The sequence below is a fragment of the Tyto alba genome, unplaced genomic scaffold, assembly GCF_018691265.1.
Source record: "Tyto alba isolate M040663 unplaced genomic scaffold, T.alba_DEE_v4.0 Super-Scaffold_8, whole genome shotgun sequence".
Taxonomy (NCBI): domain Eukaryota; kingdom Metazoa; phylum Chordata; class Aves; order Strigiformes; family Tytonidae; genus Tyto; species Tyto alba.
Window position 1 is genome coordinate 22,891,379 of NW_024881329.1, and position 25,163 is coordinate 22,916,541.

At 54.1% G+C, this 25,163-nt stretch overlaps 8 protein-coding genes across 10 annotated transcripts; 4 read left to right on the plus strand and 4 right to left on the minus strand.

Moving 5' to 3' along the window:
- The first annotated feature begins 211 nt into the window (after positions 1–211).
- LOC122152571 (claw keratin-like) lies at positions 212–646 on the plus strand. Its single transcript, XM_042785222.1, has one exon. It carries the CDS (start codon positions 212–214, stop codon positions 644–646), a length of 435 nt encoding a protein of 144 aa, XP_042641156.1.
- A 2,453-nt stretch (positions 647–3,099) lies between these two features.
- LOC122152581 (claw keratin-like) lies at positions 3,100–3,489 on the minus strand. Its single transcript, XM_042785245.1, has one exon. The coding sequence runs from the start codon at positions 3,487–3,489 to the stop codon at positions 3,100–3,102; it is 390 nt and encodes a 129-aa protein (XP_042641179.1).
- Positions 3,490–5,132: 1,643 nt separating this feature from the next.
- Positions 5,133–6,412, plus strand: LOC122152523 (claw keratin-like). Its single transcript, XM_042784905.1, has 2 exons — positions 5,133–5,455; positions 6,319–6,412. Exons 1-2 carry the CDS (start codon positions 5,133–5,135, stop codon positions 6,410–6,412), a joined length of 417 nt encoding a protein of 138 aa, XP_042640839.1.
- Positions 6,413–9,155: 2,743 nt separating this feature from the next.
- LOC122152572 (claw keratin-like) lies at positions 9,156–9,599 on the minus strand. Its single transcript, XM_042785223.1, has one exon. The coding sequence runs from the start codon at positions 9,597–9,599 to the stop codon at positions 9,156–9,158; it is 444 nt and encodes a 147-aa protein (XP_042641157.1).
- Positions 9,600–11,449: 1,850 nt separating this feature from the next.
- Positions 11,450–12,061, plus strand: LOC122152573 (claw keratin-like). The gene is made up of 2 exons (XM_042785224.1): positions 11,450–11,466; positions 11,570–12,061. Exon 2 carries the CDS (start codon positions 11,591–11,593, stop codon positions 12,059–12,061), a length of 471 nt encoding a protein of 156 aa, XP_042641158.1. The 5' UTR covers positions 11,450–11,466; positions 11,570–11,590.
- A 4,745-nt stretch (positions 12,062–16,806) lies between these two features.
- On the minus strand, positions 16,807–17,268 carry LOC122152575 (claw keratin-like). 3 transcript variants are annotated; one of them, XM_042785228.1, is made up of 2 exons: positions 17,016–17,268; positions 16,807–16,970 (listed from the first exon to the last, which is right to left on the minus strand). In XM_042785228.1, the coding sequence occupies exons 1-2, from the start codon at positions 17,266–17,268 to the stop codon at positions 16,807–16,809; spliced, it is 417 nt and encodes a 138-aa protein (XP_042641162.1). The 3 variants fall into 3 exon arrangements, with proteins under 3 accessions (XP_042641162.1, XP_042641163.1, XP_042641161.1); XM_042785229.1 differs by having other exon boundaries at positions 16,807–16,880; positions 16,935–17,268; XM_042785227.1 differs by having other exon boundaries at positions 16,807–17,268.
- Positions 17,269–19,265: 1,997 nt separating this feature from the next.
- Positions 19,266–19,700, plus strand: LOC122152574 (claw keratin-like). The gene has a single exon (XM_042785226.1). It carries the CDS (start codon positions 19,266–19,268, stop codon positions 19,698–19,700), a length of 435 nt encoding a protein of 144 aa, XP_042641160.1.
- Positions 19,701–22,445: 2,745 nt separating this feature from the next.
- Positions 22,446–23,734, minus strand: LOC122152524 (claw keratin-like). Its single transcript, XM_042784906.1, has 2 exons — positions 23,403–23,734; positions 22,446–22,539 (listed from the first exon to the last, which is right to left on the minus strand). Exons 1-2 carry the CDS (start codon positions 23,732–23,734, stop codon positions 22,446–22,448), a joined length of 426 nt encoding a protein of 141 aa, XP_042640840.1.
- Positions 23,735–25,163: the final 1,429 nt, after the last annotated feature.

The window sequence follows — 25,163 nt, forward strand, 5'->3', positions numbered from 1 at the left end:
TGGGTGAATGAGAACCAGGAGCATGAAGGGAAGAAGGAGTCCAAATCAGCATTTCGACACTTGGAAAGATTTTTGCTCTGACTGCCTGAGATGGTCCTGAGCATGTCTCGGGACACAGATCTGAAGTGCAAGAGAGCCAGGAGGGATTTGGGGTCAGGCCTTGCTCTGAGCTGTAGCTCTGTCTTGTCTTGCAGCCTTACCAAACCAAAAGATGTCGTGCACCAGTCTGTGCAATACGTCCTGTGGGGCGGCCGCCCCGGCCCCTCTGGCTGACACCTGCAACGAGCCCTGCGTGCGGCAGTGCCCCGACTCCACGGTGGTGATCCAGCCCCCGGCCTCGGTGGTCACCTTCCCCGGGCCCATCCTCAGCTCCTTCCCTCAGCAGAGTGTTGTTGGCTCGGCAGGAGCCCCCGTCATTGGGTCGGGCTTTGGTGGCAGTTTTGGCGGCCGTGGTGGCTGGGGTGGCTATGGAGGCTATGGGGGCTGGGGTGGTTATGGAGGCTATGGGGGCTATGGAGGCTATGGGGGTTATGGGGGCTATGGAGGCTATGGGGGTTATGGGGGCTACGGAGGCTATGGGGGTTGTGGATATGGAGGATGGGGCCGAGGCAGCAGGTACCTCAGTGGCAACTGCGGTTCCTGCTAAGCTCCTCACTGGTTCCAAGGAGAGATGAAGTAGACCTCAGGAAAAGGACTTGGCACATCCCAAAACAATGCTTATAGAAGGACATCCCTTCAGCATTGCTGCGCTCCAGAGCTTGGATGCCTCGTACATGGTTGGGGCCCAATTCTTCTTTCCTCCTGTCCCGCTTTACCATCCCTTCAAGACTCATTGCTCCTCAGTGACAGAGACCTGCACTGGGTGCCTGCTCCTGCAGCACAGCTGATGCTCGTTGTACCCTCCTCACTGCCAGGAAGCAGGGGAAGGCCCTGGCCAGGGCCCTGTTCTTCTCCCAGCTCCCTCCACCCTCTAAGACTGCAATAAAAGCTGTGCATTACATCACAGTGTCGAACCATCGTTTTTCCTCAGGCGTCCTGATTCTTTCCTACTTCCCCCAAACCTCAGGATGTGTCGGTCTGGGCTGCTTGTGTCTCCTACGGTCATGCCCTTGGAGCATTTGAGCAGTTTGCTCAATGTGTTGCAAGGGACAATGGCAATCCCAGCTGGGACCTGCAAGAGCATGTGCCACTGAGCTTCCTCTGGTCTCCCACTAGGAATGAACACAACGTGTTCCCAAAGACCCTGCCAAATCGGTGAAAGTGCCATTGGTGTCTAGCAGAAGCTCTTCCAAATCCTCTTCAAACACCGCATGCCAGCGACTACCTCCTTTCAATGGCTTGTTAACAGTAACATTTGGATCTCCCAGGAAATGGAGAGATGACCACTGCATGTACAGGGCTGCTGGCCATGCCCCTGTGCCCAGCTGCAGGTGGGGGCCACTGCAAAAGGGTGAGATAGACACAGTCAGGTCTTCCAAGGTTTCCTTTAGAGCCATGAAATGGCCACGGTTACTCAGTCACGCGAAGCACAATGCTCTTTGAGCAGGAGGTTGGCGTGTTTCCCCTCCTGAGCTCCCTCCCTTTCCCAATATCTTCTGATCTTGTGATCCCAGCATGACAAGGTGGTTTTGTACAGAGACAGCTCCGGGCAGAGCCATCAGGAAGGGCAGGGTGGCAGCACGCTGGTCACTGTTGGGGAGCTGAAGAAAGGATGTCTCACCCACAACTGTGAACACAGTGCAAGGTAAAAAAAAGGCAGCAACATGGCAAGAGCAGGACTTCTTGTTTTCGACTGCCTGAACAGAAGCTTGCAAGTCTATTCTTCTCCTCGAGGATGTTTCAGTCTCTGCCCATCCTCGTGTTTGACCAGGGCCCCCTGAACTGACTCTTGGCCATTCTCCAATTCCTGGCTCATGTGGAACTAGTGTGTCTGCTGAGGGCACAGTGGTAGAAGAGGCTACTGATGTCCCCGTCATGGCTGCTATGGCTGAGTGCTTTTGAGGGGAGCGCCAGTATGGTCTACTTTGTGTGCTGGAGAGCAAGGAAAGGCATCAAAGTTCCAGCAAAATCTGATCCACAGCACCAGGCTGTGGGGATCTCCCCTGTCATTCCTGGGCAGAGCTGTGTCCTCAGGCAGTGGAAGGCTGGCAAAAGGAATGCTGGGATGAGCTTCTGCAACAGCAGTGGGGGCACCATAGGACCAAATCTTCCCCAAGTGCAGTGGAAGACAGGGGAATTTCAGAACAAGGAGGTGGTTTGGGGGTGCAGGATTGTGGAGGATATGGAATCAGGCATCTGGGGAGGTGTTAGGGGGGTGTTCACCGTCTCCTTTCTCGACCCATTGCCTCCCATGGACCTCTGACCTGGGCCTTTGCCATTGTGGTGGCTCCATTATCACTCCAATCCTCACAGCCCTGGGGAAGAGGCAGCCCATGCAGAATGGCCAGAGTGGGAGGAAAACTCCCTGTGAGGCCCAACAGTTCTTCTTGTGTTCAGAGGGCAGGAGGCCAAAGTGGGGAGAAGACGGGGAGGGCAAAAAGCAAGAAGCTGTTGCTGAAGGAGGTGAGAACGGCCCCAAGTGCAAGTAACTGTGTGGTGGAGGGACGTGCTGCCAAGGGCGAGCAGGAGGAAGCCAGGCAGCTCCCGCAGGTGCCCCTGATGGGGCCCTGGGATGGATCTGGCTGTGATAACCCAGACACAAGGCTGCCACTCGGGATATTGGGTATGTGGGAAGGATGAAGAAAAAACATGGATCAACACTGTAATGCAACACAGCTTTTATTGCAGTTCAAGGGGAGGAGGGAGATGGGAGAAGAGCAGGGCCCTGGCCAAGGGCAGCCCACATCTCCTGGCAGCAGGCAGAGTGAGTGTGAGCATCAGCCGTGCCGCAGGAGCAGGCACCCAGCATGGGGCTGCGTCGTCAGTTGGCAGCAAGTCCTGAAGTGAAGCTCAAGGGTGACAGGAGGAAGGCAGAGTGTGACCAAGAGCAGGCACGAGGCATCCAAGCTCTGGAGCCCAGCAATGCCAAAGAGATGTCCTTCTGTGGGGCTTCGTGTCCGGGAAGATCACCTTGGTATGTGGGTGGAGCAGGCGTGGAGTTTAGCAGGGTGAGCAGTTGCCGTTGAGGTATCTGTGGCCTCGGGCCCAGCCGCCAGATCCACAACCTCCAAAGCCACCAAAACCCCCATAACCTCCATAGCCACCCCAGCCCCCATAGCCTCCATAGCCCCCATAGCCTCCAGAGCCACCACGGCCGCCAAAACTGCCACCAAAGCCCGACCCAATGACGGGGGCTCCTGCCGAGCCAACGGTGCTGTGCTGCGGGAAGGAGCTGAGGATGGGCCCGGGGAAGGTGACCACCGAGGCCGGGGGCTGGATCACCACCGTGGAGTCGGGGCACTGCCGCACGCAGGGCTCGTTGCAGGTGTCAGCCAGAGGGGCCGGGGCGGCCGCCCCACAGGACGTGTTGCACAGGCTGGAGCACGACATCTTTCAGGCAGGCAAGGAGTCCTGGAAAAGGCACCAGGGATTAGGCCAGGGTGTGTGTGGGGAAGGGGCTGTATCAAGGCGGTCAGGGAGAGATCCCCAAGAGGCTTCCGAGAGCTGGACTTACCCGGTTGATCAGGAGAGTCAAGCGGGGGAAGATGGATAGAGAGCTGCAGAGCCCTCAGCTCTTTTATACCTGTCCCACAGTGCCTGGGGCATCAGCCAAGGGGGCGGTGCAAAAAACCTCAGGAAAAGCAAGTGGACAAGCTTCATGACACAATTTATGATGTAAAAAATTTATATGCTTCTTCACTGGGGCCATTGACATGCAAATGCACCATGGAGAGGATAGAGGTGCTGGGAGGCATGGCCTATGACATACCATTACATGAAAGACAGAGTTCTGCTGATACAGCTGACCAGGCTGTGCCAGTAATACCCAATCTCTCCCTAATCCCCCCTGTTTGCTCACGTGCCAATATCCTGAGCATCTTTCAGAAGCGCTTTGCACTCTGCAGCCATCACGCCTGTCATTACCTCTCTTTTACAAGCTGGTAAACAGAGGCACCGCGGTGTTGGGCAAAGGGAGAAGCCATTCGACGCACTCAGGGTGACTCCCAAATGCTCACCGTCTCCCTGTGCCTGTGAGGGCTGGAGGCATTTCGGTGCAAGAGGTCAAGAGCATCTCTAAGCCTTGGCCACCTCCATGCCCGTACTTGACAGGGTGTATTGGGGTTGTGCCAATTAACTGCCAAGCAAAGAGCAGGGGCAGCTTTTGTATTGTGAGGTGAAGAGCCATACGAGCAGGGGCTCAGTGCATACATGGGCGGGGAGCAGTGAGATCAGGTGCCATGGTCATGTCTGAGGGGTGACGTTCAGGGACTGCTGAAGTGCAGGAAGGGTACCAGGACACTCTCAGCTTCCTTGGCCACATGACTTTGAGCACGATCCTCCCCAAGCCCTCTTTGCAGGGGCTGCGTGACTCAGCTGGGCACTGAGGACTGTGCCGGGAGATGCTGCCCAAGCACCCACAGGGAACCAGGCCGCACGTGGCCACACTCCCCACAGGCACAGGCATGCTGGGCACTGCTGGTCCTGGGCACGTGGATGGGCTGCTGCTGAGTGCGGCGTGGGTGGGCACAGCAATCTTCTGCAAGATGCCCAGGATTCCTCCATGGCAGGAAAGTGAGGGATTAAGGACAGACTGGGGTTTATTGGTGAAAACAGGTCAATTACAGCACTGCCTTCTCTTTCATGTAATGCCGTGTCATGGTCTGACCCTCCCTCACCCCTTTTCTATCGAGGATGCGTTTGCAAGCCAATGTACCCAATGAGTAGGTATGTAATTATCCCGCATCACAATCTGTGTCATGAAGCTTGTCCGCGTCCTTCCATGATTTCCTGGGGTTTCTGCACCTCCCCCTTGGCCGATGCCCCAGGCACTGTGGGACAGGTATAAAAGAGCTGAGGGCTCTGCAGCCCTCTATCCATCTTCCCTTGCTTGACTCTCCTGATCAATCGGGTAAGTCCAGCTCTCGGAAGCCTCTTGGGGATCTCTCCCTGACCGCCTTGATACAGCCCCTTCCCCACACACACCCTGGCTTAATCCCTGGTGCCTTTTCCAGGACTCCTTGCCTGCCTGAAAGATGTCGTGCTCCAGCCTGTGCAACACGTCCTGTGGGGTGGCCGCTCCGGCCCCTCTGGCTGACACCTGCAACGAGCCCTGCGTGCGGCAGTGCCCCGACTCCACGGTGGTGATCCAGCCCCCGGCCTCGGTGGTCACCTTCCCCGGGCCCATCCTCAGCTCCTTCCCGCAGCACAGCACCGTTGGCTCAGCAGGAGCCCCCGTCATTGGGTCGGGCTTTGGCGGCAGTTTTGGAGGCCGTGGAGGCTTTGGAGGCTATGGAGGCTGGGGTGGCTATGGAGGCCGTGGGGGCTGGGGTGGCTACGGAGGCCACGGGGGTTATGGCTGTTATGGGTACGGTGGCTGGGGCCGAGGCAACTGTGGGGTCTGCTAAACCCCAAACATCCATGGAGTGCAGTGCTGCCTCTGCCCTCGGTCTCCGCAAGTAGCCGTCTTGTCTTCTACCACCAGATGCAGGGTAAAGCTTTCAGCCACTCTTTAGGCTGTGGCAAAGCAGCTACTTGAACTTTACAGTCCTTGCTTATTTGCACAGAGTAACCTTGCAGATCTTCACGTGGCTGCTTTAGGGTTTCCAGCACTGCCTCCAAAAGCTCCTGTCTACCCGCAATAGAACAAAGCTGTACTCCTCCTTGGGTGAGGGTCTCCCCAGCTCTGCCCGGCTCTGAGACTCCCGACCTGCAACCAGAAGGGAAAATCTCTAGAGTGGAGCCCAGGGTTGTGCCTTGCTGCAGCCTTACGATTTTTGTGTTTCCAAACCATTGTTTCTGTGTCGTTTTGTTTCCCGCTGTTGCTGCCTGTTGCATTTTCCATCTACATTAAAGAATCCGCATTGCACCGAAAACTTGGTTTTGGGTTGGTTTGTTTGAGTTTGCTCTTCTGATTTTCCATGTTGGCCAGGTATATGTTGATAATGAAGTTCAAGATCCACCGTTAAATATCAGATGGCATGTGGGATAGTGCACAGGGTTTGTGAGAGTTTCAAGACCTTGTGATAGACACCCTTGTGCTGTAGACACAACAGCTACAAACTGTTAAAACTTAGCCCCATACTAAGGAACAGCATTTAAAGGCAGAAAAAAAAATAGTTAATAAATTTGTTCCTTCATGATCCTTTTCTCAAACAAAAAACATACAATGTCTTCAATTTTTGGAGGCAATGGTAGTTATGGAAACCATGGGGGCTATGCGGGCTGGGGTGGCTATGGAGGCTGTGGGGTTTGTGGATCTGGCGGCTGGGCCCGAAGACACAGATACCTCAACAGCAACTGCTCACCCGGCTAAACTCCACGCCTGCTCCACCCACATACTAAGGTGATCTTCCCGGACACGACGCCCCACAGAAGGACATCTCTTTGGCATTGCTGGGCTCCAGAGCTTGGATGCCTCGTGCCTGCTCATGGCCACACTCTGCCTTCCTCCTGTCACCCTTGAGCTTCACTTCAGGACTTGCTGCCAACTGACGACACAGCCCCATGCTGGGTGCCTGCTCCTGCGGCACGGCTGATGCTCACACTCACTCTGCCTGCTGCCAGGAGATGTAGGCTGCCCTTGGCCAGGGCCCTGCTCTTCTCCCAACTCCCTCCTCCCCTTGAACCGCAATAAAAGCTGTGTTGCATTACACTGTTGATCCATGTTTTTTCTTCATCCTTCCCACATACCCAATATCCCGAGTGGCAGCCTTGTGTCTGGGTTATCACAGCCAGATCCCAACCAGGGCCTCATCAGGGGCACCTGCGGGAGCTGCCTGGCTTCCTCCTGCTCGCCCTTGGCAGCACGTCCCTCCACCACACAGTTACCTGCACTTGGGGCCGTTCTCACCTCCTTCAGCAACAGCTTCTTGCTTTTTGCCGTCCCCGTCTTCTCCCCACTTTGACCTCCTGCCTTCTGAACACAAGAAGAACTGTTGGGCCCCACAGGGAGTTTTCCTCCCACTCTGGCCATTCTGCATGTGCTGCCTCTTCCCCAGGGCTGTGGGGATTGGGGTGCTAATGGAGCCACCTCAACGGCAAAGGCTCAGGTCAGAGCTCCTTGGGATGCCATGGGTCGAGAAAGGAGAGGATGAGCTCCCCCCCAGGACCTCCTCACTGCCATGACATCATCCCCTCCAAATTCTTTCACCCCTGCACCACCTCATCCTCCTGCTATTCCTCCATCATGCTGTGTGGTTTAACAACAGGAAGGAACTAAACAGAATGTTGCCACTTATGCATTCCTCCTCTCTCATGTGGGACAGGGAGAGGAATAAATCTAATAAAGCTCTTGGGTTGGGATAATAACATATTAATAACTATTACATAATATAATAATAATAAAAATATTATAATAATCATTCATAGAATATTAAAGAATATAACAAAAAGAGGAAGAAATAAAACCCAAGAAAATCCAGTGATGTACAATGTACTTGCTCACCAACCACTGTCCAATGTTCTAGCAGCAACCTCCTCTCCCCATCCATTTCCACCAGATTATGTACTGAGCATGATGTTGTCTTCTGTAGAATATCCCTTTAGCTGCTTTGGGTTAGATGCCCTGGTCATGCTCCCTCCCAGCTTCTTGCACACCTGATGCTGTCAGAACTTGGGAAACTGAAAAAATAACTTAACGGAGGATAACCACTATTTAGCCACAACTAAAACATCAATGAGTTAACATAATTCTCACAAAACATACAAAACACAGCACTGTACCATGTACTAGGAGGAAAATTAATTTCCACCACCATGCCCTCAGCAAACACACAGGGGACACCACATGAGCCAGGAACTGGAGGATGGCCAAGAGTCAGTTCAGGGGGCCCTGGTCAAACACGAGGATGGGCAGAGACTGAAACATCCTCGAGGGGAAGAATAGACTTGCAAGCATCTGTTCAGGCAGTCGAAAACAAGAAGTCCTGCTCTTGCCATGTTGCTGCCTTTTTTTTACCTTGCACTGTGTTCACAGTTGTGGGTGAGACATCCTTTCTTCAGCTCCCCAACAGTGACCAGCGTGCTGCCACCCTGCCCTTCCTGATGGCTCTGCCCGGAGCTGTCTCTGTACAAAACCACCTTGTCATGCTGGGATCACAAGAGCAGAAGATATTGGGAAAGGGAGGGAGCTCAGGAGGGTAAGCACGCCAACCTCCTGCTCAAAGAGCATTGTGCTTCGTGTGACTGAGTAACCGTGGCCATTTCATGGCTCTGAAAGGAAACCTTGGAAGACCTGACTGTGTCTATCTCACCCTTTTGCAGTGGCCCCCACCTGCAGCTGGGCACAGGGGCATGGCCAGCAGCCCTGTACATGCAGTGGTCATCTCTCCATTTCCTGGGAGATCCAAATGTGACTGTTAACAAGCCATTGAAAGGGGGTAGTCGGTGGCATGTGGTTTTTGCAGAGGATTTGGAAGAGCTTCTGCTAGACACCAATGGCACTTTCACCGATTTGGCAGGGTCTTTGGGAACACGTTGTGTTCATTCCTAGTGGGAGACCAGAGGAAGCTCAGTGGCACATGCTCTTGCAGGTCCCAGCTGGGATTGCCATTGTCCCTTGCAACACATTGAGCAAACTGCTCAAATGCTCCAAGGGCATGACCGTAGGAGACACAAGCAGCCCAGACCGACACATCCTGAGGTTTGGGGGAAGTGGGAAAGAATCAGGACGCCTGAGGAAAAACGATGGTTCGACACTGTGATGTAATGCACAGCTTTTATTGCAGTCTTAGAGGGTGGAGGGAGCTGGGAGAAGAACAGGGCCCTGGCCAGGGCCTTCCCCTGCTTCCTGGCAGTGAGGAGGGTACAACGAGCATCAGCTGTGCTGCAGGAGCAGGCACCCAGTGTAGGTCTCTGTCACTGAGGGGCAATGAGTCTTGAATGGATGGTCAAGCGGGACAGGAGGAAACCAGAGTTGGGCCCCAACCATGAAAAAGACATCCAAGCTCTTGAGCACAGCAAACCTGAAGGGATGTCCTTCTATAAGCATTGTGTTGGGATGTGCCAAGTCCTTTTCCTGAGGTCTACTTCATCTCTCCTTGGAACCAGTGAGGAGCTTAGCAGGAACCGCAGTTGCCACTGAGGTACCTGTTCCCACGGCGCCATCCTCCATATCCACAACCCCCATAGCCTCCGTAGCCCCCATAACCCCCATAGCCTCCATAGCCCCCATAACCCCCATAGCCTCCATAGCCCCCATAGCCTCCATAACCACCCCAGCCCCCATAGCCCCCATAGCCCCCATAGCCTCCATAGCCACCACGGCCGCCAAAACTGCCACCAAATCCGGACGCAATGACGGGGGCTCCCGCCGAGCCAACAACACTCTGCTGTGGGAAGGAGCTGAGGATGGGCCCGGGGAAGGTGACCACCGAGGCCGGGGGCTGGATCACCACCGTGGAGTCGGGGCACTGCCGCACGCAGGGCTCGTTGCAGGTGTCAGCCAGAGGGGCTGGGGCGGCCGCCCCACAGGACGTGTTGCACAGGCTGGTGCACGACATCTTTTGGTTTGGTAAGGCTGCAAGACAAGACAGAGCTACAGCTCAGAGCAAGGCCTGACCCCAAATCCCTCCTGGCTCTCTTACACTTCAGATCTGTGTCCCGAGACATGCTTGGGAACATCTCAGGCAGAGGAAAAAAATTTTCGAAGTGTCTAAATGCTGGTTTGGACTCCTTCTTCCCCTCATGCTCCTGGTTCTCATTCCCACACGGGTGTGAGGAAAAACTCCCTCATCCAAGGCAGGTGGAAAACCACCGTTCTCCCAAAAAACTTCAATCCCTTGGCATACTCATGGCATTGTACCTACAAGTTTAAATTTCCATCCTTTCCATGACTCTCAAAAAGCACTGTCACATCCTAACTCTGCACTATAAAACCGTGGTGGAGCAGACAGCAAGAGAGGTCATAAGAAAGCCACTGGTGAGGAAGGAAAGAGCGAGGTAAGATTTGGACTTACCACAGTGATCAGGAGAGTCAAGTGGAGTAAGATGGATAGAGGGCTGCAAAGCCCTCATCTCTTTTATACATTTCCCAGGCTGCCCGGGGCATCAACCAAAGTGGCAGTTGCAAACATCCCAGGTAATTATGAATTCAAGCTGACAAGATGCATGTCACTGATAGAGATAGGAGACAATTATATGCCTCCTCAATGGGGACGTTGGTGCACAAACGCACCCTGAAAAAGAAAGAGCTGTAGGGAGGGATCGTCTGTGACACGTCAGTACATGAAAGACCAGGTGATGTTGTAGCTGAACTCGCAGCACCAATAAACCCCAATCTGTCCCTAATCCCTCACTTTGCTTACGTGGAGGAATCCTGGGCATCTTGCAGAAGATTGCTGTGCCCAACCACGCCGCACTCAGCAGCAGCCCAGCCACGTGCCCAGGGCCAGCAGTGCCCAGCATGCCTGTGCCTGTGGGGAGCGTGGCCACGTGCGGCCTGGTTCCCTGTGGGTGCTTGGGCAGCATCTCCCGGCACAGTCCTCAGTGCCCAGCTGAGTCACGCAGCCCCTGCAAAGAGGGCTTGGGGAGGATCGTGCTCACAGACATGAGGCTGCGGGGACCTGGCAGTGACCGGGTCCAGTTGCTGCCCTTCTGCTTCTCCATATACGTCCCCCATCTCAGAGATCTCCCCTGCTCTATCTCACTGTTGTGCCCATCACGTCTCTACCAGCTCCCTGGGCATTTCTGGTTTTGCCATGCCTGGGACCCGTCTCCTCTACTCTTTGCATGGGCGTCATGGGAAACCTGAACCTAAATTCCAAATGTCCTCCATACCCTTAGAGGTGGGCAACAAATAGAGATATCTGTGGACCCCAGGCCCATGATATTCACAGCTGTTGCTGGCATTTGGAGGTGGTGTGTGTTTGGAAGTCACCCTGAGCGTGTGGAATGGCTTCTCCCTTTGCCAACATCCCAGGGCATTTGTTTACCAGCCTGTAAAAGAGAGGGAATGACAGGCGCGATGGCTGCACCCAGGATTGAAAAGCAATTCTGCAAGATGTCCAGGATTCTTCTACAAAGACAAACTGTGGGAGATTAGGGAGAGATTGGGGTTAATTGGTGATGTGAGGTCAGCTATAGCAGTGCCTGATCTTCCACATAATGGTATGTCACGGTCCATCCCTCCCATCATTCCTATTCTCTCCATGGCATGTTTACATGCAGGGGTATCCAATGAGTAGGCGTGTAATTGTCTCACATCACAACCTGTGTCATGAAGCTTGTCAGCTTGATTTTGTGATTTACTGGGGTTTCTGCACCGCCCCCTTGGCCGATGCCCCAGGCACTGTGGGACAGGTATAAAAGAGCTGAGGGCTCTGCAGCCCTCTATCCATCTTCTCTTGCTTGACTCTCCTGATCAACCGGGTAAGTCCAACTCTCGGAAGCCTCTTGGGGATCTCTCCCTGACCCCCTCGATACAGCCCCTTCCCCACACACACCCTGGCCTAATCCCTGGTGCCTTTTCCAGGACTCCTTGCCTGCCTGAAAGATGTCGTGCACCAGCCTGTGCAACACGTCCTGTGGGGCGGCTGCCCCGGCCCCTCTGGCTGACACCTGCAACGAGCCCTGCGTGCGGCAGTGCCCCGACTCCACGGTGGTGATCCAGCCCCCGGCCTCGGTGGTCACCTTCCCCGGGCCCATCCTCAGCTCCTTCCCGCAGCACAGCACCGTTGGCTCGGCAGGAGCCCCCGTCATTGGGTCGGGCTTTGGTGGCAGTTTTGGAGGCCGTGGTGGCTGGGGTGGTTATGGAGGCTATGGAGGCTATGGGGGCTGGGGTGGCTATGGAGGCTATAGTGGCTGGGGAGGCTATGGAGGGTATGGAGGCTGGGGTGGCTATGGAGGCTGTGGGGGCTGGGGAGGCTACGGAGGTTATGGAGGCTGGGGTGGCTATGGGGGCTGTGGATATGGTGGCTGGGCCCGAGGCCACAGATACCTCAACGGCAACTGCTCACCCTGCTAAACTCCTCACCTGCTCCCGCCACACACCGAGGTGATCTTCCCGGACACGACGCCCCACAGAAGGACATTGGCATTGCTGGGCTCCAGAGCTTGGATGCCTCGTGCCTGCTCGTGGACACACTTGCCTTCCTCCTGTCACCCTTGAGCTTCACTTCAGGACTTGCTGCCAACTAACGACGCAGCCCCATGCTGGGTGCCTGCTCCTGCGGCACGGCTGATGCTCACACTCACTCTGCCTGCTGCCAGGAGATGTGGGCTGCCCTTGGCCAGGGCCCTGCTCTTCTCCCAACTCCTTCCTCCCCTTGAACCGCAATAAAAGCTGTGTTGCATCGCAATGTTGTCTCATGTTTTTTCTTCATCCTTCATGGAATCATAGTAGCATAGAATTACAGAATGGTTTAAGTTGGAAGGGACCTTAAGATCCCATGGTCATGGACACCTTCCACTTGACCATGTTGCTCAAATCCCCGTCCCATTTGATCTTAATCCCTTCCTTGGAGGGGTAAGACACAGCTTCTCTGGGCAACCTGGTCCAGTGTCTCACCACCCTCACAGAAAAAATTTCTTCCCGATATCTAATCTAAATCCAAACTCTTTCACTTTAAATCCATTAACCCTCGTTCTATCCCCACACCCCCTGAGAAAGAGTAGCTTCCCCACCTTTTCTGTAGCCCCTCTATGTACTGGAAGGTTGCTATAAGGTCTTCCCAGAACCTTCTGTTCTCCTGGCCGAATAACCACAACTCTTTCAGCCTGGCCTCACTGGGGAGATGCTGTATCACCCTGATCATCTTTGTGACCTCCTCTGGCCCCACTCAAGCAGGTCCACGTCCTTCTGATGTTGAGGAACCAGACCTGGACACAGTACTGCAGGGAGTTCTCCCCGGAGCGGAGTAGAGGGGAAGAATCCCCTCCATCAACCCGCTGCCCACATTTCTCTTGATGCAGCCCAGGGCATGGCTGACTTTCTGGGTCGTGAGCTCACATTGCTGGCTCAGAGGCAGTTTTCCATCCACTGATACCTGCGAGTCCATCTCTGCAGCGCTGCTCTCAACCCACTCATTGCCCAGCTTGGAATTGTGCATGGGATTGCCTCAACCCATGTGCAAGACCTTACACTTGGCCTTGTTGAACACTAGATGTTTGCCCAGGCCCACCTCTCCAGCCTGGACAGGTCCCTCTGGATGGCATCCCTGCCCACCAGCGTGTCACCGCACCACACAGGTTGGTGTCATCGGTTAACTTGCCGAGGGTGCACTCCATCCCACTGACCATGTCGCCCACAAAGACATTAAGCAGCACCAGTCCCAACACCGACCCCCGAGGAATGCCACTCGTCACTGCTCTCCACTCAGACATCGAGCCGCTGACCGGAACTCTTGGAGTGTGACCCTCCAGCCAATTGCTTATCCAGTGAGTGGTTCATCCCTCAAATCCATATCTGCCCAATGTAGAGACAAGAATGTCCTGTGGCACGGTATCAAATGCTTCGCACACATCCAGGTAGATGACATCAGTTGCTTTTCCCTTATCCGCTACCTCTGTAACCCTGTCATAGAAGGCCACTAAGTTTGTCTGGTACAACTTGCCCTTAGTGAAGCCATGCTGACAGTCACCAATCACCTCCTCATTTTCCATGCGTCCTAGCACAGTTTCTAGGAGGATCCACTCCATCATCTTGCCGGCTATAGAGGTGAGACTGACTGGCCTGTCTTCCTGGGTCTTCTTTTTTTCCCTTTGTAAAAATGGGGGTTATTTTTCCCCTTTTCGTGTCAGTCTGTCAGGACCTTCACCGGGCTGCCACGACTTCCCTAATATGATGGATTGTGGCCTAGCCACTTTCTCTGCCAGTTCCCTCAGTTTTCCACAGATGCATCTTATCAGGTGCCATCGAGTTGTGCACCTTCAGGTTCCTTAGATGGTCTCAGACCTGCTCTTGTCCTACAGTGAGTCATTCTTCATTCTGCCAGACCTCACCTTTGCCTTCTGCTTCTTGGGTGGTGTGGCTGGAGCCCTTGATAGTGAAGAATGAGGCAAAAATGTTGCTGAGTATCTCACCATCCTCACCATCCCCAGGCAGAGATTCATGACACATTCTCTTCATCCCCACTGCCTGTGCTTCCTAAAGAGCCTGTACCCTTCCACTGCAACACTCCAGTCATAGGAGTCATCCCACCATGTCTCTGTGATGCCAATAAGATTGTCGCCCTGCAGATGTACGCACGTCTCTAGCTCCTCTTGTTTATTCCCCATCCTATATGCATTTGCAAAGAGGTATTTAAGCTGGACCCCCGAGGAAGCTGCCTTACTGACTGGAATTCCTTTGTGCTGCTCTTCAGGTGCTCTCCTGCTGACCCGTGACCCATTTCCAGGCTCTGGGCATCTATTGCTGGCACCAGCATCAAACTGGTAGGACAGTGCACGCAGTGTGGCCAGGAACAAAGGCAACACTGAGGACCTCATCGGTGGCACGGGGGTGGCCCTAGTGCCGGGGCACTGCAGGATGGTGTAGGAGATGACTTGTAACTCCTCGAAACAAGGACTGAGAGAAGCCACCTAAGGGAAGCATAAACAATAGTGAGAGATGAGACTTGGCAAAGATAAAGGATGTGAGGGGGAGTGGGGAGAGGAGGCCCTCCGAGGCGAGGAATGTCTCAGACACTCACAAGTAACAAAACTACACAGCACAGCACCGTGCGCTCGGCAGGAGCCCCTGGCATTGCGTGGGAATATGGTGGCAATTTGGAGACCAAGGCGGTTTTGGAGGTTATAGCTATGGTGGCTGGGGTCCTCTGGATGCAGTGGTCCCTGAGGTGGCCATGGAGGCCATGGTGGTTGTGGATATGGTGGTTGTGCACGAGGTAAAATGTACCTCATAGGCAACTGTAGTTCCTGCTAAGCCCCTCACTGGGTCCAGTCACGGATGAAGAATGGCTCTGGAAAAGGCCATGGATGAACCATCACTCTTCCAAACCTTTTTCAAAATTAACATGCCAGGTCTTATCTAATTTCATTGGCTTGTTAACAGTCACATTTGGAGCTCTGTGGAAAGGGAGAGATGACCCCTTCATGTACAGGGCTGCTGGCCATGCCCCTGTGCCCAGCTGGAGGTGGGGGCCACTGCAAAAGTGTGAGATAGACACAGTCAGGTCTTCCAAGGTTTCCTTTCAGAGCCATGAAATGGCCACGGTTACTCAGTCACATGAAGCACAATGCTCTTTGAGCAGGAGGTTGGAGTGCTTACCCTCCTGAGCTCCCTCCCTTCCCGTGTATTTTCTGATCTTGTGATCCCAGCATGACAAGTTGGTCTTGCACAGAGACAGCTCTGGGCAGAGCCATCAGGAACAGTAATGTGGGAGCACACTGGTCACGGCTGGAGAGCTGAAGAAAAGATGTCTTCTCACGTCTTCAAGGATGCTTGTCTCTATCTATCCTTATCTGTGGCCAGGTGTCCCTCAACAAATTTACATCCTCAGTAACTTCCAAGGGGAAATCGATCTGTGTCATGCAGTGACATGCTGGAGGGAAGGGACGCCATCCAGAGGGACTTGGACAGGCTCAAGAGGTGAGCCTGTGTAAATCTCATGAAATTTAACACGACCAAGTGTCAAGTGCTCCCCATGGATGGGAACACTCCCAACCTCTGATCCAGGCTGGCTGAGGAGTCGATGGAGAACAGATCTGAGGAGAAGGACTTGTGGGTATTAGTGGATGAAAAACTTGACAATGAGCAAGCAATGTGTGCTCGCAGCTCAGAAAGAAAACTGCAGCCTGGGATGCATCAAAGACGTGGGGCCAGCAGGTCAAGGGAAGGGATTCTCCTCCTCTGCTCCACGGCGGGGAGACCGTCCTGCAGTGCTGGGTACAGCTCTGGGGCCCCCAACATCAGAAGGACACAGACCTGCTCAAACAGGGCCAGAGGAGGCCACAAAGATGCTCGGGGGGCTGGAAAAAGTCCCCTATGGGACAGGCTAAGACAGTTGGGAGTGTTCAGCCAGGAGAACAGAAGGCTCCAGGGAGACCTTCCAGTAATTAAATCCGATAAAGGAAAGGTGGGGAGTGACCCTTTATCAGGGGGTGTGGGTATAGGATGAGGGGCACCTGTTTTAAACTGAAAGAGAGTAGATTTAGATTAGATATAAGGAAAAAATTATTTTCTGTGAGGGTGGTGAGGCACTGGAACAGATTGCCCAGAGAAGCTGTGAATGCAGGCTTCCTGGAAGTGTTCAACACCAGGTTGAAACAAACCTTAAGTAGCCTGGCCTAGTGGATGGTATGCCCGCTAACACCAAGAAGGTTGGAATCATAAGAACATCAAGGAACCCTCCAAACCAAAACATTATGTGACTCGAAGTTTCTATGATATTATGATTCTACGCTGGATGTAGAAAAACCATAGGTCAACATTGTAATGCAACACAGCTTTTATTGCGATTCAAGGGGAGGAAGGAGTTGGGAGAAGAGCAGGGCCCTGGCCAAGGGCAGCCTACATCTCCTGGCAGCAGGCAGAGTGAGTGTGAGCATCAGCCGTGCCGCAGGAGCAGGCACCCAGCATGGGGCTGCGTCGTCAGTTGGCAGCAAGACCTGAAGTGAAGCTCAAGGGTGACAGGAGGAAGGCAGAGTGTGTCCACGAGCAGGCATGAGGCATCCAAGCTCTGGAGCCCAGCAATGCCAAAGAGATGTCCCTCTGTGGGGCGTCGTGTCCGGGAAGATCACCTTGGTGTGTGGCCAGAGCAGGTGTGGAATTTAGCAGGGTGAGCAGTTGCCGTTGAGGTATCTGTGGCCTCGGGCCCAGCCACCGTATCCACAACCTCCATACCCTCCATAGCCACCCCAGCCCCCATAGCCCCCACAGCCTCCATAGCCTCCCCAGCCCCCATAGCCTCCATAACCTCCATAGCCCCCATAACCTCCATAGCCACCCCAGCCCCCATAGCCTCCATAGCCTCCATAACCACCCCAGCCACCACGGCCTCCAAAACTGCCGCCAAAGCCCGACCCAATGACGGGGGCTCCTGCCGAGCCAACAACACTCTGCTGTGGGAAGGAGCTGAGGATGGGCCCGGGGAAGGTGACCACCGAGGCCGGGGGCTGGATCACCACCGTGGAGTCGGGGCACTGCCGCACGCAGGGCTCGTTGCAGGTGTCAGCCAGAGGGGCCGGGGCGGCCGCCCCACAGGACGTGTTGCACAGGCTGGTGCACGACATCTTTCAGGCAGGCAAGGAGTCCTGGAAAAGGCACCAGGGATTAGGCCAGGGTGTGTGTGGGGAAGGGGCTGTATCGAGGGGGTCAGGGAGAGATCCCCAAGAAGCTTCTGAGAGCTGGACTTACCCAGTTGATCAGGAGAGTCAAGCAGGGGAAGATGGATAGAGGGCTGCAGAGCCCTCAGCTCTTTTATACCTGTCCCACAGTGCCTGGGGCATCGGCCAAGGGGGCGGTGCAAAAAACCTTAGGAAATTACAAAATCAAGCTTCATGACACAGGTTGTGATGTGAGACAATTACACGCCTACTCATTGGTTACCCCTGCATGTAAACATGCCATGGAGAGAATAGGAATGATGGGAGGGATGGACCGTGACACACCATTATGTGGAAGATCAGGCACTGCTATAGCTGACCTCACAGCACCAATAAACCCCAATCTCTCCCTAATCTCCCACAGTTTGTCTTTGTAGAAGAATCCTGGACATCTTGCAGAATTGCTTTTCAATCCTGGGTGCAGCCATCGCGCCTGTCATTCCCTCTCTTTTACAGGCTGGTAAACAAATGCCCTGGGATGTTGGCAAAGGGAGAAGCCATTCCACACGCTCAGGGTGACTTCCAAACACACACCACCTCCAAATGCCAGCAACAGCTGTGCATATCATGGGCCTGGGGTCTACAGATATCTCTATTCGTTGCCCACCTCTAAGGGTCTGGAGGACATTCAAACTTTTAGGTTCAGGTTTCCCATGACGCCCATGCAAAGAGTAGAGGAGACGGGTCCCAGGCATGGCAAAACCAGAAATGCCCAGGGAGCTGGTAGAGACGTGATGGGCACAACAGTGAGATAGAGCAGGGGAGATCTCTGAGATGGGGGACGTATATGGAGAAGCAGAAGGGCAGCAACTGGACCCGGTCACTGCCAGGTCCCCGCAGCCTCATGTCTGTGAGCACGATCCTCCCCAAGCCCTCTTTGCAGGGGCTGCGTGACTCAGCTGGGCACTGAGGACTGTGCCGGGAGATGCTGCCCAAGCACCCACAGGGAACCAGGCCGCACGTGGCCACGCTCCCCACAGGCACAGGCGTGTTGGGCACTGCTGGCCCTGGGCACGTGGCTGGGCTGCTGCTGAGTGCGGCGTGGTTGGGCACAGCAATCTTCTGCAAGATGCCCAGGATTCCTCCACGTAAGCAAAGTGAGGGATTAGGGACAGATTGGGGTTTATTGGTGCTGCGAGTTCAGCTACAACGTCGCCTGGTCTTTCATGTACTGACATGTCACAAACTATCCCTCCCATCTCCTCTTTCTTCTCCAGGGTGCCTTTGCATACCAGCTTACCCATTGGGGAGGCATATAATTGTCTCCCATCACTATCAGTGACATGTACCTTGTCTTCTTGAATTCATAATTACCTAGGGACTTTGCAGTTGCCACTTTGGTTGATGCCGCGGGCAGCCTTGGACATATATAAAAGAGCTAAGGGCTTTGCAGCCCTCTAACCATCTTCCTCCAATTCAGTCCACTGATCACTGTGGTAAGTCCAAATCTTACCTCGCTCTTTCCTTCCTCACCAGTGGCTTTCTTATGACCTCTCTTGCTGTCTGCTCCACCACATTTTCATAGACTAGAGTTAGGATTTGAAGTTTCTCATTAAGACTCATGGAAAGGACGGAAATTTAAAATTCTAGGTACAATTGACTGAGTATAGCAATTGATACCAGTTTTCTGCAAGCTCAGTGATTTTCCTCCGTTCTTCCTGCTTTGGATGAGACAGTTTTTCCTCACTCCCGTGGGTGAATGAGAACCAGGAGCCTGAAGGTTGGTAAATGGTCCAACACAGCACTTCTACTCTGGAAGGTTTCTTTGCTCTGGCTGCCTGAGATGTTCCCGAGCATGTCTCGGGACACAGATCTGAAGTGCAAGAGAGCCAGGAGGGATTTGGGGTCAGGCCTTGCACTGAGCTGTAGCTCTGTCTTGTCTTGCAGCCTTACCAAACCAAAAGATGTCGTGCACCAGCCTGTGCAACACGTCCTGTGGGGCGGCCGCCCCGGCCCCTCTGGCTGACACCTGCAACGAGCCCTGCGTGCGGCAGTGCCCCGACTCCACGGTGGTGATCCAGCCCCCGGCCTCGGTGGTCACCTTCCCCGGGCCCATCCTCAGCTCCTTCCCTCAGCAGAGTGTTGTTGGCTCGGCGGGAGCCCCTGTCATTGCGTCCGGCTTTGGTGGCAGTTTTGGCGGCCGTGGTGGCTGGGGTGGTTATGGAGGCTATGGAGGCTATGGGGGCTATGGAGGCTATGGAGGCTATGGAGGCTATGGAGGCTATGGTGGATGGGGCGGCTACGGAGGTTACTGGGCCAACGGAGGCTATGGGGGTTGTGGATACAGAGGATGGGGCCGAGGCAGCAGGTACCTCAGTGGCAACTGCGGTTCCTGCTAAGCTCCAAATTTGGTCTGAGTGCAGAAGAGAGAGGGCTCAGTAAAAGGCCCTATCACATCCTGACATAACGATCTGTGAAAGGACATCCCTTCAGCATTGCTGCGCTCCAGAGCTTGGATGCCTCGTTCATGTTTGGGGCCCAACTCTGCTTTCCTCCTGTCCTGCTTTACCATCTCTTCAAGACTCATTGCCCCTCAGTGACAGAGACCTGCACTGGGTGCCTGCTCCTGCAGCACAGCTGATGCTCGTTGTACCCTCCTCACTGCCAGGAAGCAGGGGAAGGCCCTGGCCAGGGCCCTGTTCTTCTCCCAGCTCCCTCCACCCTCTAAGACTGCAATAAAAGCTGTGCATTACATCACAGTGTCGAACCATGGTTTTTCCTCAGCCTTCCTGATTCTTTCCCACTTCCCCCAAACCTCAGGATGTGTCGGTCTGGGCTGCTTGTGTCTCCTACGGTCATGCCCTTGGAGCATTTGAGCAGTTTGCTCAATGTGTTGCAAGGGACAATGGCAATCCCAGCTGGGACCTGCAAGAGCATGTGCCACTGAGCTTCCTCTGGTCTCCCACTAGGAATGAACACAACGTGTTCCCAAAGACCCTGCCAAATCGGTGAAAGTGCCATTGGTGTCTAGCAGAAGCTCTTCCAAATCCTCTGCAAAAACCACATGCCACCGACTACCCCCTTTCAATGGCTTGTTAACAGTCACATTTGGATCTCCCAGGAAATGGAGAGATGACCACTGCATGTACAGGGCTGCTGGCCATGCCCCTGTGCCCAGCTGCAGGTGGGGGCCACTGCAAAAGGGTGAGATAGACACAGTCAGGTCTTCCAAGGTTTCCTTTCAGAGCCATGAAATGGCCACGGTTACTCAGTCACACGAAGCACAATGCTCTTTGAGCAGGAGGTTGGCGTGCTTACCCTCCTGAGCTCCCTCCCTTTCCCAATATCTTCTGCTCTTGTGATCCCAGCATGACAAGGTGGTTTTGTACAGAGACAGCTCCGGGCAGAGCCATCAGGAAGGGCAGGGTGGCAGCACGCTGGTCACTGTTGGGGAGCTGAAGAAAGGATGTCTCACCCACAACTGTGAACACAGTGCATGGTAAAAAAAAGGCAGCAACATGGCAAGAGCAGGACTTCTTGTTTTCGACTGCCTGAACAGAAGCTTGCAAGTCTATTCTTCTCCTCGAGGATGTTTCAGTCTCTGCCCATCCTCGTGTTTGACCAGGGCCCCCTGAACTGACTCTTGGCCATCCTCCAGTTCCTGGCTCATGTGGTGTCCCCTGTGTGTCTGCTGAGGGCATGGCGGTGGAAATTAATTTTCCTCCTAGTACATGGTACAGTGCTGTGTTTTGTATGTTTTGTGAGAATTATGTTAACTCACTGATGTTTTAGTTGTGGCTAAGTAGTGGTTATCCTCTGTTAAGTTATTTTTTTCAGTTTCCCAAGTTCTGACAGCATTGGGTGTGCAAGAAGCTGGGAGGGAGCATGACCAGGGCATCTAACCCAAAGCAGCTAAAGGGATATTCTATAGAAGACAACATCATGCTCAGTACATAATCTGGTGGAAATGGATGGGGAGAGGAGGTTGCTGCTAGAACATTGGACAGTGGTTGGTGAGCAAGTACATTGTACATCACTGAATTTTCTTGGGTTTTATTTCTTCCTCTTTTTGTTATATTCTTTCATACTCTATGAATGATTATTATAATATTTTTATTATTATTATATTATGTAATAGTTATTAATATGTTATTATCCCAACCCAAGAGCTTTATTAGATTTATTCCTCTCCCTGTCCCACATGAGAGAGGAGGAATGCATAAGTGGCAACATTCTGTTTAGTTCCTTCCTGCTGTTAAACCACACAGCATGATGGAGGAATAGCAGGAGGATGAGGTGGTGCAGGGGTGAAAGAATTTGGAGGGGATGATGTCATGGCAGTGAGGAGGTCCTGGGGGGGAGCTCATCCTCTCCTTTCTCGACCCATGGCATCCCAAGGAGCTCTGACCTGAGCCTTTGCCGTTGAGGTGGCTCCATTAGCACCCCAATCCCCACAGCCCTGGGGAAGAGGCAGCCCATGCAGAATGGCCAGAGTGGGAGGAATACTCCCTGTGGGGCCCAACAGTTTTTCTTGTGTTCAGAAGGCAGGAGGTCAAAGTGGGGAGAAGACGGGGACGGCAAAAAGCAAGAAGCTGTTGCTGAAGGAGGTGAGAACGGCCCCAAGTGCAGGTAACTGTGTGGTGGAGGGACGTGCTGCCAAGGGCGAGCAGGAGGAAGCCAGGCAGCTCCCGCAGGTGCCCCTGATGAGGCCCTGGTTGGGATCTGGCTGTGATAACCCAGACACAAGGCTGCCACTCGGGATATTGGGTATGTGGGAAGGATGAAGAAAAAACATGGATCAACAGTGTAATGCAACACAGCTTTTATTGCGGTTCAAGGGGAGGAAGTAGTTGGGAGAAGAGCAGGGCCCTTGCCAAGGGCAGCCCACATCTCCTGGCAGCAGGCAGAGTGAGTGTGAGCATCAGCCGTGCCGCAGGAGCAGGCACCCAGCATGGGGCTGCGTCGTCAGTTGGCAGCAAGTCCTGAAGTGAAGCTCAAGGGTGACAGGAGGAAGGCAGAGTGTGACCAAGAGCAGGCACGAGGCATCCAAGCTCTGGAGCCCAACAATGCCAAAGAGATGTCCTTCTGTGGGGCGTCGTGTCCGGGAAGATCACCTTGGTATGTGGGTGGAGCAGGCGTGGAGTTTAGCCGGGTGAGCAGTTGCTGTTGAGGTATCTGTGTCTTCGGGCCCAGCCGCCAGATCCACAAACCCCACAGCCTCCATAGCCACCCCAGCCCGCATAGCCCCCATGGTTTCCATAACTACCATTGCCTCCAAAAATTGAAGATATTGTATGTTTTTTGTTTGAGAAAAGGATCATGAAGGAACAAATTTATTAACTATTTTTTTTTCTCCCTTTAAATGCTGTTCCTTAGTATGGGGCTAAGTTTTAACAGTTTGTAGCTGTTGTGTCTACAGCACAAGGGTGTCTATCACAAGGTCTTGAAACTCTCACAAACCCTGTGCACTATCCCACATGCCATCTGATATTTAACGGTGGATCTTGAACTTCATTATCAACATATACCTGGCCAACATGGAAAATCAGAAGAGCAAACTCAAACAAACCAACCCAAAACCAAGTTTTCGGTGCAATGCGGATTCTTTAATGTAGATGGAAAATGCAACAGGCAGCAACAGCGGGAAACAAAACAACACAGAAACAATGGTTTGGAAACACAAAAATCGTAAGGCTGCAGCAAGGCACAACCCAGGGCTCCACTCTAGACATTTTCCCTTCCGGTTGCAGGTCGGGAGTCTCAGAGCCGGGAAGAGCTGGGGAGACCCTCACCCAAGGAGGAGTACAGCTTTGTTCTATCGCGGGTAGACGGGAGCTTTTGGAGGCAGTGCTGGAAACCCTAAAGCAGCCACGTGAAGATCTGCAAGGTTACTCTGTGCAAATAAGCAAGGACTGTAAAGTTCAAGTAGCTGCTTTGCCACAGCCTAAAGAGTGGCTGAAAGCTTTACCCTGCATCTGGTGGTAGAAGACAAGACGGCTACTTGCGGAGACCGAGGGCAGAGGCAGCACTGCACTCCATGGATGTTTGGGGTTTAGCAGACCCCACAGTTGCCTCGGCCCCAGCCGCCGTACCCATAACAGCCATAACCCCCGTGGCCTCCGTAGCCACCCCAGCCCCCACGGCCTCCATAGCCACCCCAGCCCCCATAGCCTCCATAGCCTCCAGAGCCACCACGGCCTCCAAAACTGCCGCCAAAGCCCGACCCAATGACGGGGGCTCCTGCCGAGCCAACGGTGCTGTGCTGCGGGAAGGAGCTGAGGATGGGCCCGGGGAAGGTGACCACCGAGGCCGGGGGCTGGATCACCACCGTGGAGTCAGGGCACTGCCGCACGCAGGGCTCGTTGCAGGTGTCAGCCAGAGGGGCCGGAGCGGCCACCCCACAGGACGTGTTGCACAGGCTGGTGCACGACATCTTTCAGGCAGGCAAGGAGTCCTGGAAAAGGCACCAGGGATTAGGCCAGGGTGTGTGTGGGGAAGGGGCTGTATCGAGGGGGTCAGGGAGAGATCCCCAAGAAGCTTCTGAGAGCTGGACTTACCCAGTTGATCAGGAGAGTCAAGCAGGGGAAGATGGATAGAGAGCTGCAGAGCCCTCAGCTCTTTTATACCTGTCCCACAGTGCCTGGGGCATCGGCCAACGGGAGAGGTGCAGAAACCCCAGGAAATCATGAAATCAAGCTGACAAACTTCATGACACAGGTTGTGATGTGAGACAATTGCAAACCTAATCATTGGGTACATTGGCGTGCAAAAGCGCCGTGGAGGGGATAGGGGTGAGGGGAGGTATGGACCGTGACACGCCATTACATGAAAGGCCAGGCGCTGCTGTAGCTGACCGCACGTCCCTAATAAACCCCAAACTCTCCCTAATCCCCCCTCCCTTGCTTACATGCCAGAGACCAAGGCATCCTGCAGAAGTGCTTTGCAATTCTGGGTGCAGCCATAACGCCTGTCATTATGTCTCTTTTACAGGCTGGTAAACAGAGGCCTTGGGAGGCTGGCAAAGGCAGAAGCCATCCCAGCTGCTCGGGGTGGCCCCTGAGTGCTCACCGTCTCCCAGTGCTGGCCCCTCACAGGGGCTATGGGCATCCCTTAGCCTTGGCCACTTCCTGCCTCGTGCTGGGTATTTTGGGGCTCGTAGGTACCCCTGATGAAAATCCAAACAGGAGGCTGCCTGACATGCCCGTGCCCATGCCCACAGAGAATGTGGGCACACGCAGCCTTGCCTTGCTGCAGCCACTCGGGCAGCCAGTTCTCGCTGCCCCAGGCCTTGGGCACAGTCCTCACTGCACAGCTGAGTAATCGGGTCCCTGCAGAGAGGCCTTGGGGAAGGCCACGCTATGCCGTGCCTCGCACCACTTCACTGAGGGCAGGGGCTGCTTCATGGCACCCAGTGTGTGCTGGCACTGCTAATCCCAAGCTGTGAGGCACGTGCTGGTGGTGCAGAGGACTCCAGGCTTCGCCATGCAGCCTCAGGTCAGTTTTATCTGCAAAGGCTCCTGCAGCAGGGCTGTGGAGAGGCATAAAAGCTGTTGCAGCCCCAGGCTTCCCTCAGGTCATGTCCTAAATGCCTTGACTCACCAACCTCAGTTATCTCCCAGCCCTGTTCCTGGCACCTTCCCACAGAGCACGTAGCCGTGGTAGGATCCGGCCCAGGTGCTGTTGGTGCTACTGACTTGGGGATGAGAAAGTTCCCTGATGCAATCTGGCTGAGGAATGGCATTACTTGCAGGTCAGGTGGAAAAGGGAACACTGAGGAGCTCCTTGTTGGGCATGGGGCCAGCACTGGGAGACGGTGAGCACTCAGGGGCCACCCCAAGCAGCTGGGATGGCTTCTGCCTTTG